This window comes from Macrosteles quadrilineatus, unplaced genomic scaffold (assembly GCF_028750875.1).
Source record: "Macrosteles quadrilineatus isolate MER2022 unplaced genomic scaffold, UCM_ALF_1.0 Scaffold_9__3_contigs__length_116548681, whole genome shotgun sequence".
NCBI classification, from domain to species: Eukaryota; Metazoa; Arthropoda; class Insecta; order Hemiptera; family Cicadellidae; genus Macrosteles; species Macrosteles quadrilineatus.
In genome coordinates this window covers 84086557-84103994 of record NW_026542602.1, presented here as the reverse complement: position 1 = coordinate 84103994, position 17438 = coordinate 84086557, and the positions used below count along the sequence as shown (strand labels likewise).

At 34.5% G+C, this 17438-nt stretch overlaps 1 protein-coding gene across 3 annotated transcripts in view; it reads left to right on the top strand.

The window, feature by feature from the left end:
• The window catches only part of LOC129002190 (cyclin-dependent kinase 14), a 285193-nt gene that overhangs the window by 61866 nt on the left and 205889 nt on the right, over positions 1-17438 (top strand). The window contains exon 2 of one of the 3 annotated variants that reach the window (XM_054429819.1): positions 3402-3473. The exons of the other annotated variants lie outside the window; for them this stretch is intronic. Within the exon in view, the coding sequence (XP_054285794.1) occupies positions 3402-3473 (72 nt within the window). The remainder of the gene's footprint in view (positions 1-3401; positions 3474-17438) is intronic. 3 annotated transcript variants of the gene reach the window in all.

Genomic DNA, 17438 nt, shown 5'->3' with positions numbered 1-17438 from the left:
AGTTATTAAAGACGAACATTACCCTATACCTCGGATCGATGATATCATGTCAAAGATGCATTGTGGAAAGATATTCTGTACTCTTGATATCAGCAACGCATACTTGCACATGGAGATGGACGAAGACAGTGCCATCATGCAAACAATCAGTACTCATAAAGGGCTGTTTAAAGTGAACAGATTAATGTTTGGAATAAAAGTGGCACCCTTGTTATGGCAAAGATTCATGGACAAAACATTACATAACTTAGAAGGCGTACAATGTTTCTTTGACGACTTAATTGTCCAAGGATCTAACAGGGAACAGCTTCTTCGCCGACTGGAACAGGTGTTTGAACGACTTAAGTTAAATGATTTGAGGCTAAATAGAGAAAAGTGTAAGTTTTTCCAGACCAAAATTGAGTACTTAGGTCATGTGATCGATAGCAAAGGACTACACAAGTCAGATGCTAAAATACAGAGCATTTTAAAATGTAAAAGACCAGAGAACGAATTATTACAACAAATTCATAAAGAATTTGGCTACACTACTACATCCTTTGAATCAGCTGCTACGAAAAGGAAACCCTTTTAAATGGAGCTCTGCTTGTGAACAGAGTTTTCTGAAGATTAAGGAAATCATTACAAGTGACGACGTATTGGTGCACTTTGATCCTAGCTTGCCACTGGTCTTGGCTACTGATGCTTCGCCGGTAGGTGTGGGAGCCGTTCTTTCACACCGCTATAGGGATGGAACAGACAGGCCAATTGCCTTCGCCTCTCGATCGTTGTCAAAATCAGAACAAAAATACTCTCAAATCGATAAGGAAGCCTTGGGAATATATTGGGGCCTGAAAAAGTTTTTCCCATTTTGTTATGGCCGCAAATTTACTTTGATCACAGATCACAAACCCCTAGTGTCAATTTTTAATCCAGAAAAGATCTTGCCAACAATCTCGGCAACACGGATATTCAACTATGCTCACTTTCTCTCCGGGTTCGACTATGACATAGAGTACAGGCAAACCGCTCATCATTGCAATGCAGATTATCTTTCACGTTTCCCTATCGAAGTTGTTCAAGAACATTCTGTAGATGACCTCTCGAAGTACCACATAAATCAACTGGAAACACTCAATATCAACAGTACCGTGGTGGCTAAGGAAACTCTCAACGATGTTGTTTTGGGTCCAGTCCTACAGGCCTTAAAATCGGGACAATCTGTTGAACAATACGGATTTCACGATAACGAGCTGTCCATGATACCTCAATCTCTCAGACCTCATGTGCTTCGAGATCTACACGTAGCTCATTTAGGAGGAATGAAAATGAAGGCTTTAGCTCGCAGTTTTTGCTGGTGGAAAAGTATAGACAAGGATATTGAAGGGATGGTAGCTGAATGTCGACAATGTATTGAAAAATGCAACAATCCGAGAAAAACTATCCATCCATGGGAACAACCTTCTAATCCATGGGAGAGGGTGCACATTGATTTCTTAGGACCAACAGATGGCCAACAGTACCTGATATTAGTGGATGCCTTTAGTAAGTGGGTGGAGGTGATACAGACAAAAACAACTACAAGTACATGGACAGTCCAAGAATTACGGAAAATCTTCTCAACTTTTGGGTTTCCTCACATCTTAGTTTCAGATAATGGAAGACAGTTTGGTTCTCAAGAGTTCAAAAACTTCATGAATGAATGTGGGATTATTCACAGAACAACGGCACCATACCATCCAAACTCAAACGGCCAGGCTGAAAGATACGTACAGACTGTCAAGAAGGCATTAAAATCCATGGAGGGAGAAAAGGGTACACTGCAAAATAAAATCCAAAGACTCTTAATGCAACTCAGGCAAATCCCGAATTCAACTGGTACATCAGCATACCACCTAATGTTTGGAAGGAGTGTACGAACAAACCTTGCAATATTTGTTCCAACATTAGAACCGAACAAATATCAGAAGGAGGGAGTCCAAGTCGGTATAAAAAGGAATTTCAAAGTTGGAGATAAAGTGCAAGCGCGGGAATATGTCAATGGTTCGTCCAAGTGGTATTCCGGCTATATAACTAAAAAGCAAGGACGTGTAATGTACGTAGTTCAGCTAGAAGATGGACGAATAATAAGAAGACATGTTGACCAGCTGATTCTTCGTAAAGTGCAGCAGCACAGTAAATAGAGGAGGAGGTGTTACATATGTTTTATTTACATTTGATTTCTAACATGTGTTCAAATTATTATTTTGTTTACTTGTTGAATTGTTTATGTTTACTTACAGATTGTGATTTAATAAAAACTTACTACTTTCTATTTCTTATACAAAATGTGAACTTTTATTAGTAAAATTAGTGGAATCAACATTAACTTTGTAGGAGTAGTCTCAAAATCATTTGCAAAATTTAGATATCGAGAAATTACACTTGCCATTGGCTGACCAGTTTGTTCTACCATGCTTTGCAATTTCAATTATTTATAACCAAAATCTAAATAATATAACTTGATCTGCCATTGTGTGAAATGTAAAAAAGGCCCTTTGTTAGATTCTGTGTTAACTGCTTTTATTTAGGTTTGGGACACCTCCCATTTTTCATATACATTCTGGTATGTTTTATTGTTTTTAAAGTTATTAAAGTCATTTTTTAGCGATCATCAGTGTTTCGTTTACCTTAGTTTAGACAGGTATTCATTGATATTATTGAAAAAGCTACTTTTCAACTCCAAGGATTGTGATTTTTGTAGCGAACCACACAGTCAGTGTAGCAATCTAAAACCATCACAAATCTTTTTAAAACTCTAAATTATCAAAAATATTTCATACTATAACAAATACTACGCATTATTTAAAATGAGCTGGATTTTTCGTACTAGGCTTAAGCTAATTTTTGGTGGAATAAACTACATTTTGATTTGATTTCAACAATCCAAACTACTTATACAAAATCATGCAAATCTGACGATATATGTCGTGATAATGATATTCATTATAATTCATCTGTATGCTTGCACTCCCCCTCACCAATTATTACAACTTGAAGTATCAAAATATTAGGAATTTTAACGCCAGTAATATTAGATGTTCTGACTTCCAAGATGTGACTAAACTAAATCCAAGCCTTTGACATTTTAACTTTTTTTTAAGGAAATCGTCCATGGGCCTGTTACTATGTAAAGACCCTCTTTTTCATAGCATCATTAATTGATACCCTGAAGACAAATATTATCTGGGCCTGGAAACAATATAGCATAAAATCAAACCAACGACCTTCAGATTTGAAAGCGAGCATTAACCACTCGGCAACCCAATCATAATCTAGATGCTGGTAACAAATACTTTAACATAACTTATATTTAGCTATATACATACAGTTTGCTGTGTGTGCCATGTATCCTCTACTAAGCTGTGTTTGTTTTTTCGCAGGTAAGACCAAGACTATCAACGCGGGTCTGGTTTCCTCTGCCTCCGCCGACGCTCTTCAGCTCAAGAAGCAAGGTACAAGTGTCTTTGACGTTTGACAGTTTGTAGCATGCGCATGTCAATCTTCGTGTGCCGCTGTCAATGTCAGTGTCAATCTCGTTGTCAATGTTAATGCTTTAGTTACCGCGCAGACTCGATGTTAATTTAGTTGTCGTTGTCAAACTCCACGCCTGTCACATTCCTTGTTCTTTTTCAGTGATTTAGTCCCTTGAAATATTGCTGTCAAACTTCACTTAATGTCATCCTTACTGTCAAACTAACTGTTAATGTCGCTATCCCTGTGAAGCTCAATGCCATGTATCGTTTGATCAGTCGATAGTTTGCCATCTGCTGCAGACTGCATTTGTTTCACATCGATGCATTCTCTCCCGCCAACTGTAACATGTATGATGCCATGTATAATGCGATGCATTAAGGCTAAATTTTAAACTTTATGTATATTTGTAATGATACAGTGGATACAAAATGCTATCTGATAAGTAACCGTGAGCAAATATAGACTTTAAATCATAATTATAATATTACTGATTTGAACGTGAATAACAATATACAGCATGTGCATAAGTGCATGCCAATCTTCGTTTCTTACTGTCGTCCAAGTTTCAATTTCAATGTCGTTTAGTGCAATTTGTAAGTCTAATAAAGTAGTCGATGGCAAAATCAAAGGCGAAAGCATTGTGTAACTTGATGAATGAAATTTTTGTATTGTGCAAACTGAAAGTTCATTTTGTTTTCACTGGAAAATTAATTTTTCTCTTTGTCACTTTCAAATAAATTGTTAATCTCGTTTCAGTGACAAGGACATTTTATTTTAATTTAATTTGGTTACGTTGGTCAAACTCGGTGTTAATCTCGTTATAGCCGTCAAATATAAATCCACTCCAAATGTAGAAATCCTATATATATATATTTAGTTTTTTTTTTGAAAATCTAAATTTCATTTGTTAAATCGATGCTAATGCTCTTCCAACAGTGTATTTTGCTTAGCCAAGTAATTTAATATCAGTACATTTGTGCTCTACATGTGTTATATCCAGAAGATATGTAGTATACACTCATTTTTAGAGTAATTTTTAGAAATAAAATCTCACAGCATAGAAAAATCAAAAGTTTTTGATATTGCAGACGATTGAGAATTACTATTTGCGCATCATCGTTCGTTTTCCTCTGTCAAATCAGCAATCTCATACCCTTTAAGCACATTTAAACAACCGTACTAGCTTCTTTGTGTTGATACTATTTTGCTAGACTAGATGTGAGAGCTATTTATGACCGTATTAACATCAATTTAACAGTAACATTTACCATACGTAAATCAAGTCTTTTAACATATTTTAAATCAATGCGACGTAAAACAATTCATTTCGTTGCATAAGCAGGCGAAGTTTAAAAACTGAAAGTTTTACCCGGTGACACAAAGACACGGTAGTAATGGACGAGGTGAAAAGGAATGTCCCAAAATAAAGTACAAGTGAAATCATCAATTCACACGGACAAAGATCAATAGTGTGGCAACTGGCAACTGGAACTGACTATTCTGGAGACGACGAATTGTCGAGACGATGTTGCTTATGAACAAAAAGCAGAGGTTTGAGGCAGGTATGTTTAAAACTAAACTGTACCACGTCAATTGTGCACCTCATTATGTGCTTACTATGAAACTTCGTATCCAATTAGTGAGATTTAAGTATTAAATTTAAAGTGGTCATAAGTTTTACCGATAAGTCTCAATAATAAAGCTGCAAAAACAATTCCCAGAAATCTTTTATGTCAATCACATTTAGGTAAAAACTTGCAGAATTGTGTCAAAATCTTGATTTGATAATTATAATACTGAGAACTACTCTGTCGAAATGTTTTCAACGCATACAAATGTTAGGGTAGAGTTTAGTGTTGTTCTCTTTAAGATTATGTGCGTTTCTAGGCTTTAAAAAAATATATTTTCCCTTGAGACAAGCAATTTTAAATGTACGTTTAAGCTGCCTATTACTGAAAATAAAGTACACCACATCACGTTCATAAATAAGTTGAATCAAACACCATAAAGCATTGTTTTTTATTTGTTTCACCCTGCTCCTGCTCGATTAAAACTATGAGGATTAAACATAATGTTAATCCTCCTGGGATTCAAACTATTCTAATTAATAATTGCTTATTTAACCAGTCTACCTACGTAGCAATTGAAATATAGCCCACTACTCCATGTATTAATACAATGTATTATATATCAGTATGATGCAAATGGCAAAGACCAATAATAGATACCATTAAACCAATTAATCCATTTCATACCCACGGACGTAACATAGTCAGTGGGCAGTTGTGATATCTGATATATAGCAGTATTTCTGCCATCCAAGGTAATCATTCCCACTCAGGCGAATGTTGCGGTTATCAGACTGGAAACGAGTTAAATCATGGGATTTATCATGTTTGGCTTCAGTTGATTTGCAGTAGGTTTAACAATAAGTTCTGCTATTTTATTGTTTACGTATAATGTGTTACATCGTTGTATAACTTCGTTCTCACATAGTGTTCGTTTTGAAATAAAATTGTAATTTCGTAATATAATTCGTATAAGAAGCATAATAAGCTTGGAGAAGAGGGATGGCTATCATAATACATAAAAAAGCAAAAAATTAACCACTTTTAAGGATATAATCAAATACGTCGTTTAAAATTATTCCGATATATTTATACAATAAATATCTATGAAAATGTGTTTCATACATAGAATATAGTATTTTATTGTCCCCTAGAGGAATGCTACAGAAATTAATGTAATTGTGTTTTAAAGCCATTGGAATTGTATACCGTTTATGTAAGGGGTTGATGTTAATCCTGTGCTTTTTACAATCTATCGTCGACATATTGCTAGTTACCCATCGACATGAGTTACAATTCAATAAAAAATGTAGCTTCTGAGCCCAAAATCAGCGCAGACCTTTTTTTTTCTAGGAACCTCCACATTTGAAACCAAGAACTTTGCTAACCATACTACTATATATTTTGGTAAATAATCACTTTTCAATGAATTTTTCCATCAAATTTCGTACACTGCAACCGAAACAAAACTAAACAAACAAATACGCTATTGTATCAAATAGGCAAATATTATATCGAAACACAAAATCTCAACCATCATTTCGTAAATTTGTACAATTAGTTTGTTAAATCTAATATAAAAGTTTACAAGACATTCTCAAGATTGTACAGATCTGATATCAACGTAGAGGACATTGCCTGAAGCATTTTGGCGACGTTCCATACCATCTTGCTAGAATCTGTATATTGCCTACAGCTCCAAAGCTGTTGAAAATAAACATTGCTTTGCTGTTTCACAGAGATTCTATTTTGCTTTGATAATCTTAAGCTAGTCAAAACAATGTATGTTTTTCCATTGTTTAAAAGTTAAATTCTTTAACGAATGGAATGTTCTTTGCTTAGATCGGTCGGTGGTCCTAAATTATTAGCATATAAATCGGTCGGTTAGGAAAGGGCATTATTCCGAATTGGACCACTATTATTAAAATATGGCTATGCGAATTAAGGTAGTGTAAACTAACCCTAACCTATCCTAGCTTAGCCTTGTTTTTCATAACTTAACCTAACTTGTATTGCACACATTTTAATACCTCCTCTTCTTCGAAATACCCGTTGGCTCCGAACCCGAAACATCTTGATCACTTGTCATGGAGATATTTTCATTTTCCTAGGTGATTTGGGATTTGAACGAGGGTGCTCGGAACGATGCCACGCTGTAAATAAAACAGTCTAATAAAAAAATTTACCCAAATAAAGGCGTCCAAGGTCGTTTTTATGAAAACAATTTTTAACTTATCAAACTGATACTTTAAAAATATAAACTACCCAAGAGAGGCTATTCCTAAAGTTATCTTCCAAAATACCCTATTTATCATGGATTAGTGATAGAAAACTATTCAAATTAAATGCGTTTCGATTTATTGATTCATTGTTGTTGATCAGTAACAAGCAGAAACCGTAAAATGAAATAATTTCTGGGTTCTTTTCCCTAATATGTAAAATACACACGAAAACTATCAATGTATGATAAATGTCTTCTATACCATACGACACAACTATCGCACAAACGTCACTTTTACTTTTCACTTGAGCGATAAAATTTAAAATTGAAATAGCGACTTCACAACAGTTTCACCGGCGCTGTGTGTTTCTGTACTCGGCGCTTCAGTATTCAAATTCCTGAGGCACGTGAGTCTGTGAAAGCCGTTTATTTAACTTTGCTCCCTCTAAACGTCTATTTACATTATACATTCGCTTACAAAGAAAAAGGAAGAGATGCATACACCTTTGAGTTTCATGTTGACGTTTGCGTTGAAATGTTACGGCTTTTGGCGCATTTTATATTATATGTTATGTTCTCAGTGTGTGTGTATTTTTTACTTAAAATGTCTTAGGATTATCAAAAGAACAATTTAAATGATCAATAGTAGTCTATAAACAAAATTTGAAATTGATATAGTTTAGAAGCACTTATTGAGTTATACAAGTTGTATGTAAATGGAAATGGTAAATGTCTACAATATAGTAGACCTTTCAATCAGTGATTTCATGTTCATAATCAGTTTGATTTAACTATTGGAAATTTAATGTTTTATGTAAACAAGTGAAAATGAACGTAATACACGTATTTATTGGATAGTTTTTTTTGTTCAATTTATAATCAAAGAAAATGTTTAAATATGTATTTGTTGTGAAAAATTGCTACGAAGAGTTATTATATTCATCATTCAACTGGTTGTAATGAATATAAGCTACACCTGATGTAACTGTTTGTCATATTCGCGGTTATCTGCAGTTATCGGCAGTTTAGGCTTGCCGGTTATAGATTTGGCTGGATATATTAGGTTTACGTGCTCGGCAATGGTATGGGGTACACCAAGATATATTTACGCTCGATAGTGGGGTGTGGTAATCGTTCGAAAGGCAAGTTTGTTTTTATTTAAGTGGGCCTTTTATATTTAATGCATTGACCATAACATTTGTTTATTGTAATTTGTAATTGTGCTTTTCGATTAAATTGTGTTTTTACTTACTAATTACTTTTAGAACCCTGCTTTTTGGAATTTTATCTCTGGAAATTGCAATTTTGTATCCTACAATTATTTGGTTGATCCTTGCTTTGCTCTTTGTTTCCACACCGCTTGTTTACACTAAATTTAATGATTTTATTTTAAGGAAAGTTTAAAACATTTAGCATTAGAACCCAGACAGTTATGCATTATCATGCAGCTGTTTTATCAGGTGACCTGCCTTAATAATCAGCTGATTTAGTCGGCCTATTAAACCAATTCAGTAAGATGGTGACTTATTGTGGTTACGCGTATGAAAATTAGAGCATAGTGAGTTTAGCATTTAGTGAGATAACCAGTTTAGCTTTGCCCTTTTATTTTCTTCCAGTCCAGTATCAAACCATCAAAATCCACTGACTTTTCCTAGGATCTAATCTTCATCCACTAATCACTAGTCACATTAAACTTCGCACTCTGTTTCAGCGTTCATCAATCAATTATCTCAGACTTAAACAAGATTGTACACAACATTTTCACCCCCACCCCACCAAACTCCCCTTCGGTACCTTCGCCGCTACGTAAACTGAGCTGACAAATTATATTTGTAACGGAAGGGGAACGGGGCCCTTAGAAGGGTAATTAGGCGCTAATTTACCCCAAGACTTATTTAAGCTTTGCCTCCGTGGAATCTCGGTGAGAAACTCGGTTTTTATCTCTTTCAGCTATTTTGAGATGCTTCCACATTAAAAGTACTGTTTAGTTCATTCCCTGACGGCCTTTTTGCAGGTGATTTTGCGAAATTCGTTAACACTTGTAAGTTAAAATATGAAGTTTTTAAACGACAACTGTACCTTACCATAGACTGTTTAGTATATATATAACACCACACAATACTTAAATGTACTATCTGAGGCGCTGAAGTTCCTTTAGTCACCGTTGTAGGACAATCAATCCCAGAGTCTATTTTTCAAAGACTGGTAGTAAAATATTATCACGGTGTTAGACCGCACTTATCTTGAGACAGGTTGTTGTCCCCCTGTTGTCGATAATTGCAGGGAAACGTAAAATAACAGTGCAAAACTAATTGCCAAGTTATTTAAATTTCAAAATGAACTACGGTTTAAATAGTTCAACACTTCTACGGGACATTTTAGCGTTTTGGAAGGTCCGGATCTAGATCTTAACCTAACCAACACCAAGTTACAACATTAAAATCCGTTGTCGCTCTGGGTTTGCTTTTCAGGTACTGGACAACCAGTCCTAAGCCACGTGCTGCAAAAGTGTATATCTTGTGTACAGAACATTGCTAAAATAACACAGAGAGTTTTTGCATCAATTTTACAAGCTAATCAAACAGTCTTTTATCAGGATTTGAAATCGTCCTCGTTTGTTTTTTGTCGAGACTGTATATTTCTCCCATCTGCCTCGCGCGTATTGGCGTTACGGCTTATGGGTTATGGGAATGGGGATTATTGCTGAATGCGCTGGATTCCACTGGATTTACATAACCACCTTATCATCTTTATCCCGTTTACCTCCCCTTGAACGTTTCAAATCTGGCGTATCGGTTTGTGTACGCTACATGTTACAGAGAGTGGTTTAGTATGAAAAACGTTGTATGTTTTCATAATACTGCTTATAACTGTATAACTTGATGAATATTTTGCATCGAGAATTCAATAAATTTTCTTAATCAATTATTGAATCTCAGAGACATTAGTATCGTTCAGAATGTCTACCTATTGTGACAGAAAAGGATAGTGCCACTACATACTTATTTGTAAAAGAGGGAGCTAATTTAACAGTATGTAGTAACTAATGAAAATCAATTCGTTTCAGCTACATCCACCTCACTGATACTTAAAAAATCTTTAATTTAGAATCGTAAACTTACAAGAATATTTCATTTGCATGTCTCATTTTGAATGCAATTTCATTTAAATGAGATATTTCAATAAACTTCTGATTGCTTATCGGTTGTTCATTTATTCAAAGCAATTTAATTCTGCGTTCCTACAATTCTTGAAAGAGGTTTTCTTGAGAAGCGAGATATTTCAATATTGAATTAGAGTAATTTAATTTGCACAATGTCCGGTTTGTTCGTTTTTTTGTCTTCGTATTGGAATCGTCTTGTAATAAATTGAAATCGTAGCTTAGAAATAAACCCCGTTGCTATTATCTACTTTGAAGTATAATCAGCAACATGTTGATTCTGACATTATTAAATTAATTGTTTTGTGTGTAACTTGGTAGGTGAACTGTCATAGTGCTCGTCCAATTTCGTGAAAATTAGGATTTGTAGGTCCGAAAATGAATCCAGCAGTCCTATGCCATAGGCCTTAAGTAGGCCTAAATGGTTCCTAGCTGGTAAAGAAACAACCAGTTTTAATAAGTAGGAAATCCACTCAATGCATTCCACTCAAACAATATTTTGTCAACTCTTACCCTTATTTATTTTTTAGGTTTGTTATTCACAATCTTGATGGAAAATGTTCGCAATAACATCATATATTCTTGCATTTCCCCTTAGATACATAAATAGCTCATTATGTCTAAGCTGGCCCCATACACTATCCAACATGTTAGACGGACATGTCGGGATCCAACGTCTTGTCGAACATATTGGACAGTGTGTGGGTTCCAACCCGACATGCTCGACGGATATGTATTTAATGATAATAAACAGTTCTGGTCAGAATTTATTTAACTCTACAGAGACCAGAAGGCGTTGTGGGAGTAAACTCTATTGCAAGAAACATGCGCGTAAAGAGGGGTACGATATCCTGATAGAAAAGTGGAAGGAACTGTATTTAGAGTGTGATTTAAAGTTAGTTAAAAATATAATTCAAAATTTAAAAGCCTTGTTCCGCAAAATCCCTAAAAATTATCGCTCAAAATCCCCCAAAAACAGCTACAGTCGTCTCGAAATCCATCTCAGAACTAATATTTCACCTGACTTGTTGGGTATGCTCGACAGTGTGTGGGAAACACCCGACATAATGTCAGGTTGGATGATGGGTCCGTCGTCAGGTAGGATCATTAGGTCGGGTGGCATGCTATATAGTTAAATGTTAATGCTAATGTTAATAGTGTGTGGGGGGCTAGTGTAAGTAAACACTATTATCAGATTACTTGTGACAACAGTAGTGTGGGAGGGGGGTGACGCGGCCAGTTTAAAGGCTTCATACAATCCCTGCCCCGGGCTTCTGTGTGGAAACCTACTATCGTCAGTGACAGTGTATCAGTGTGAAAGTCAGTGTCAGTGTTCGGGAGATGATTTGTCATCTGTGTACTCCGTCGAGAGTTCTATCGTCCGTGTCAGGCTCCAGGACACCTTCCCCGGTTACCCCCTTGGGGCAAAACTCAGGTGTGTTAGAGATTCTTCGTTTACAGTTACATCTTATTCTGTTCAAAACTGTTAAGAATTCACGAGTAGTGACAGTGTTTTACCATGTTTTACTGAAATTCAAACAATGGTGTTTCATATACTTATTACTATCATAGTCAATTGGTTCACCCATATTTTGAAGTATGTAGCAAGCCCGTGTAACGTGCAGTTTTACCTAAACGTGGGAGGGTTTCATTGTGTTTGGAAAATTACAAAAATGCATTACTGTTAGGTCGACTAAAATCTACAAATCGTATCAAGTTAGGTTAAATAACTTCTTGATCAGCATCGTGCGTGTTATTAAATTACCTAAAAGTAAACAAAAATACGTCAAATAAAACTTGTAATAATATAATTACAGTACACTTATACTGTTGACTCACAAGACACTATATAAAATATGGTAAGTGACGATGATTAGAGCCAATCGAAATCGATTACCACTTACCATCTTTTACATATATTTAACGCCTTGTGAGTCAACAGTATAAGTGTAAGTATATTACAAGTGTTATTTGACGTATTTTTTATACTTTCATGCAAGTAAAATTGTCATTGAACCCCTAATTGCCGTAATTGGTATAATGAAATGGACTGTATGTGGTATAACTCATGTCTAAATATAAGCTGAGACGGCAAATGACATTAGCTAACGTGAGCGAAAACAGACCAAGATGTCTCATTAGTCTGTTAATTAACCCCAGGCCTTTGGGGAGGCTTTGTAGAGGTTTCTTACAGTTAACCTCTGTGTGTATTTAGGCTTTGCGGTCCCGTTTCTTAATTTAGGTATTATGCGATTTTGAATTGTTTTAGCGTTGATGTTTCAATAGTTTACAGGTACTTTCAAAACTTAGGATTCCACCTGATATAAAAAATATCTGTTGAAATAGAATGTGTAACTATATAGCCAGTTTTCTATAGGAAAGGGAAACGTGATTAAAAAGAGGGATGCAAAAAAATATTACCGTATGTTACAAATAATACAATAAATATAATGACATATACTTTTGTAAAATCTAATGTATTAATGGGGGTGTAATAAGTCTGGGTTCGCTAGAGTGCAGTTCATGGTACAAATATTTTTCTCTTTCCGTATTTAAAGTATACTTCTCTCTTCCTTATACACATTCATTACTTAGACAAGCATGAGATCATAACAAATAGTTTTATTTTCTTTAAATAGTGTTAAATTTAACGACGAATAGCAAGAAATAAATAGCTAACATCATATTAACCTAATGTACATAAAACTGACAGAAACATAACTCATAATGGTCCTTAGTTTATTTTTTAGATTTGATAAATCTGTAAGATTACTATCTGTAACATTTTTCTAAAATTATTTTCCAATTTGTATACTCGATTTGAAACATAAACGTCATCACCTTATTATTTTTTCTTTGAATAATTTGTTTTGTTTACGATCGCTACTAACTTAAAAAATGTTATATTTAAAAATAGACTATCAGTGTTTGCAACTTATTAATGGAGTTCTCTCGTAACTTTATCACTTTTATAAAAACTATACAATATTCTAGTTTGCAGTGTAATAACTTGTGCAATGTACTCTACGTGTTATTTTTCGTCATCAGATTAGCAGAGTAGATGCAACGTGAACATAATTTAATGGAAGCGCTGGTTAATATAGTTGCATTACCCATTCCATCATAACCTAATGCGACACTCCTACTAATATGATGGATGCAAGCGTTAAAATAAAACTTTGTTGAACATTACGAAATTTTTGATTGGAATAAGAGTAAGTTATTCTTATTCAAATATTTTTTTTAGATTTTACAAAAATCTTATTTTTTTAGATTTTACAAAAATCTTGGTCCCACGAAGTTTACAAAACTAGTCGGCGAGTTACAGTATCAATACACAAAAGTAACTAATTATATATGTTTTTCTAGTACAAACATGTATCAAAAACTACTGGTTCCAAGACACTTTTTTATGGTATCAGGCACTTAACTTGAAATAGCATTTGGTAGCAGAACAACAAAAATTCAAACGTAATATGAAGAAATGTATTTATAATCTTATTTGGATTGCTGAGTGCATAGTATTTTGTTGTCTTTGTTTTCCCTGGTTCTTTGATAAAAATTCTAGTCGTGATTTTATAAGCATAGATAAATACAAAACAAATAATCAACTACTAGATCAGATGTGTGCTTTAATTGCTGACTATTTTCCAAAATAGAGTGTTGTTAAGTATATGTTTTGTATTGTTTGAGATGTTTACTCATATTATGCATTAATTTTAATGCCACTTTTAACGGCGTATAGCTCGTTGAAGTGCCATAGTGTTTTGTTTGGTAGGGGTTATTTACACAACTTTTAATATTTGGTTCAGATCAAACAAATGAATCCCGTTATGACCATTTGACTCAACGCTTAAGGGCAAAGGCTTAATCCAAATATAATTCGGCTGAAACTTTCCATATTAAAAAAATCTTGAATTTAAACAGTTTTAAAAAAAACTGACGATTTACTATAGTACATTGATTGTCTTTTAAAAATTTGGCAAATTGCGTCTCAATTAAATTGTTTAACGAAAAAAAAACTCTTTTGTTACTCTTGAAATAACTCAAAGATTGTAGATTCAATTTTCTCTTTTTGTAAATAAATACAAAATAACATTTCTTTTTAATAGTGTACCAGGTTTAGTAAACATTTATTGTTATGCGAATTCGAGTTGTATATAGGTTTGCTGCGATGAGTAAATTTGTATATTTTAACTTGCAAACCATCTCGCTGGTGCATATTGAGCTCTACATTAACATTTTGTGAAGAGCTTTCCAGGGACAGCCCGTATCTCGTTTGCTGTTAATGTAGGCATACTCAGGACTGCCACGCTTTAGTTCTTATTCACCCTTCTTAAAACCTTATTTTGTAATTGTAATTCTAAGAACCAAAACCCAGTGTTGGTTAATACAGTACTGCCTTAGTATTTGAGTATTTTTGAAAGCATCATTTAAATTTTGTAATACTTTATATACATTATTTATTTATATTTTCTTTAGTTCTATGGACCCGTTGTTTGGGCTTATTTTAAATGTAGTTTCTGACATGATTCCACACAATGATTTGACGAATTATACGTGATTTTGTTGTTGTTCACAATGCTGTATAAAATCGATAAACAAAAAGTTAGGTTATAGTAAATCATTGAGGCTTGTATAAATATAAGACAACTTATAAAATATTTTAACATTTTCGATGAGGCCTACGTTCCTGTTGAGTCCAACAATGAAATTTGGAATCTTCTTTAAAAGTGAAAATAAATGGTTATGTGTGGAGCTAATTTTTCCCCCCTTGAATTGAATCAAGAAATAATAATTTATTAGCATTTTCTCGTGATTTAGGAGGAATTATCCTTGTTAGAATGTGTTTCAAACTTATACAGGGTGATTACCGAGAAACGCATGTTTTTCAAATAACGAGTACTCAGCTAATTCAGGGCAAAAAATCTATTTATGAGTGGAAAAACAGTGTACACAATATGCAATTTCAGAATAAAATTACTTGCAATTTAGCATTTAAAAATTGCATTTCTAACGTGGTGGTTAGAGAACATTGATAATTTTACGGGTCGCCTTCTGCTTTGATATAGCGTTGAAGGCGTTCCTTAAAACTTTCTACGGAATTTGCTAACATATCTCTAGGAATGGCGTTGATTTCCTGGCGAAAAGCTTCTTTAAGTTCCTGTATTGTTTTTGGTTTGTTTATGTAAACTCTAGATTTAAAAAATCCCCATAGAAAGAAATCTGGAATTTTAAGACCTGGTGAGTGCTCGGCCAAGTGACACCACCAAAACGTGGGATAACTCTTTTAGGTAATATTCGCCGAAGGAATTCCATTCTAATGCGAGCTGTATGGACTGTTGCCCCTTCTTGTTGGAACCATACGTCATTACGTATCTCGACACGTTGATGGCGCAGTTCCGGCAAGAAATGTTCTTCCAACATGTCTAGGTACCGTTATGGATTCACTGTCACTGCTCTGCCGTCGCGGCTAGGACTCTGAGCTGTTGCAAGGCGCACTCTTTAACTGTCTCAGGGGTACTAACTGTCCTTGCCAGTCCAGGAGGTTTTCTCTTAAGCAGAGATCTAATTGAGTTTTACATTATGTATCCAACGCAATATCGTGTTACGATCAGGGGTAGCGTCATGCCGTGCAATGTTAAAATGTGTATGAAAGTCTCGCTGAGTCTGAGTGACTGATTCACCATTTGCGTAATATCGTCGCATGACAAACATACGATGCTCAAGGTCCCACATCTTGGCAAAAATTGAAACTGCACACTTCCCCCTACACATCGCAACAACTTCTGGCCGTCGCCGAACGATATTCCTTGTGTACTACGAAAGTCAAAAACATGCGTTTCCCAGTAATCACCCTGTATATCGTAGAGAACTCTTTTGTTTCTCCTGCGTGCTTTGAATCTAGCCTTCTGCGAACTCAAAACAAGATATTGATACCATGTAGACCTAAGTACAGTACTTTTAAATTGCATTTTTAACTTTTGTATTTACGAATTATTGAAGTAATTTTGTTAAAAAATCGCAGAGAGAAGAAAACGGATTCGAAATGATTCCTAAGGTGGTTAAGTAAGAGTAGGCGAACTATACACACAAACACTATAAAATCACTCTTTAATACATTCTCCTAACTATTACTTAATATGTAAGCACCTAAACAAAATTTCAAAACTGAAATTGTGTCAGTGTATTGATAAAAATATTACATTTAAATTCTTATAGAAATCTACTTAGAACTGTGTCAAGTACTCAAGACTCCAGGTTGAATAGGCCTGGAAGGTGGTCTTATTACGATGGGGGTGTAAAATTAACATTTTGCCAAGCGGTAGCGGAACCCCAAGCACCTCATTTGCCTTTTAATTTATCCCAGGGGCAACCCCTTGCTGCTCTCATCGCCCTTTTTGCATCCAAATTGATTATTGTTGGCTCCTATCACATTTGCTGTATGTTTAAACAGTGTTTTGAGATTTTTTTATATTTAAGCGTATTGCTTCTGCGTTTTTGGTTGTTATGTTTTCGAAAAGGTTGTACTATGCACCTGTTGTAGGACAAGTTTGATGTCATAAATTGGACAGGCTTCCAATAGATGCTAAAGATTTCACTATAGTTAATAAATGTACAACTACACAGTATTTTTTATTTGAATTTGTTATCTTAAATGGTAGTACAAGACGAAATAACAGCAAAAAAGTAAATATTAGTACGTTTAATTCGCGTAACATCGTGCATTTACAAACAATAAAATTAGTTTATGTTTAAGTCAATTCCGAACAACAAAAACAGCAATAAGAGTGTTTTTTTTATATATATAAGTTATCTGTAAAAAGGTTTTATTGCTATATTTTATATGTTATCTCTTTTTCATCCAAAAATTGCTGATAAAGAGTTTTTTTTCTAAAATGGTGATTTGAATTATCATAAAATTTTTACTTACTTTAAGTCCGCAGTATCTTTAATAATGGTTTCAGTTACGGATCGTTTTAAGTTTTTTGTT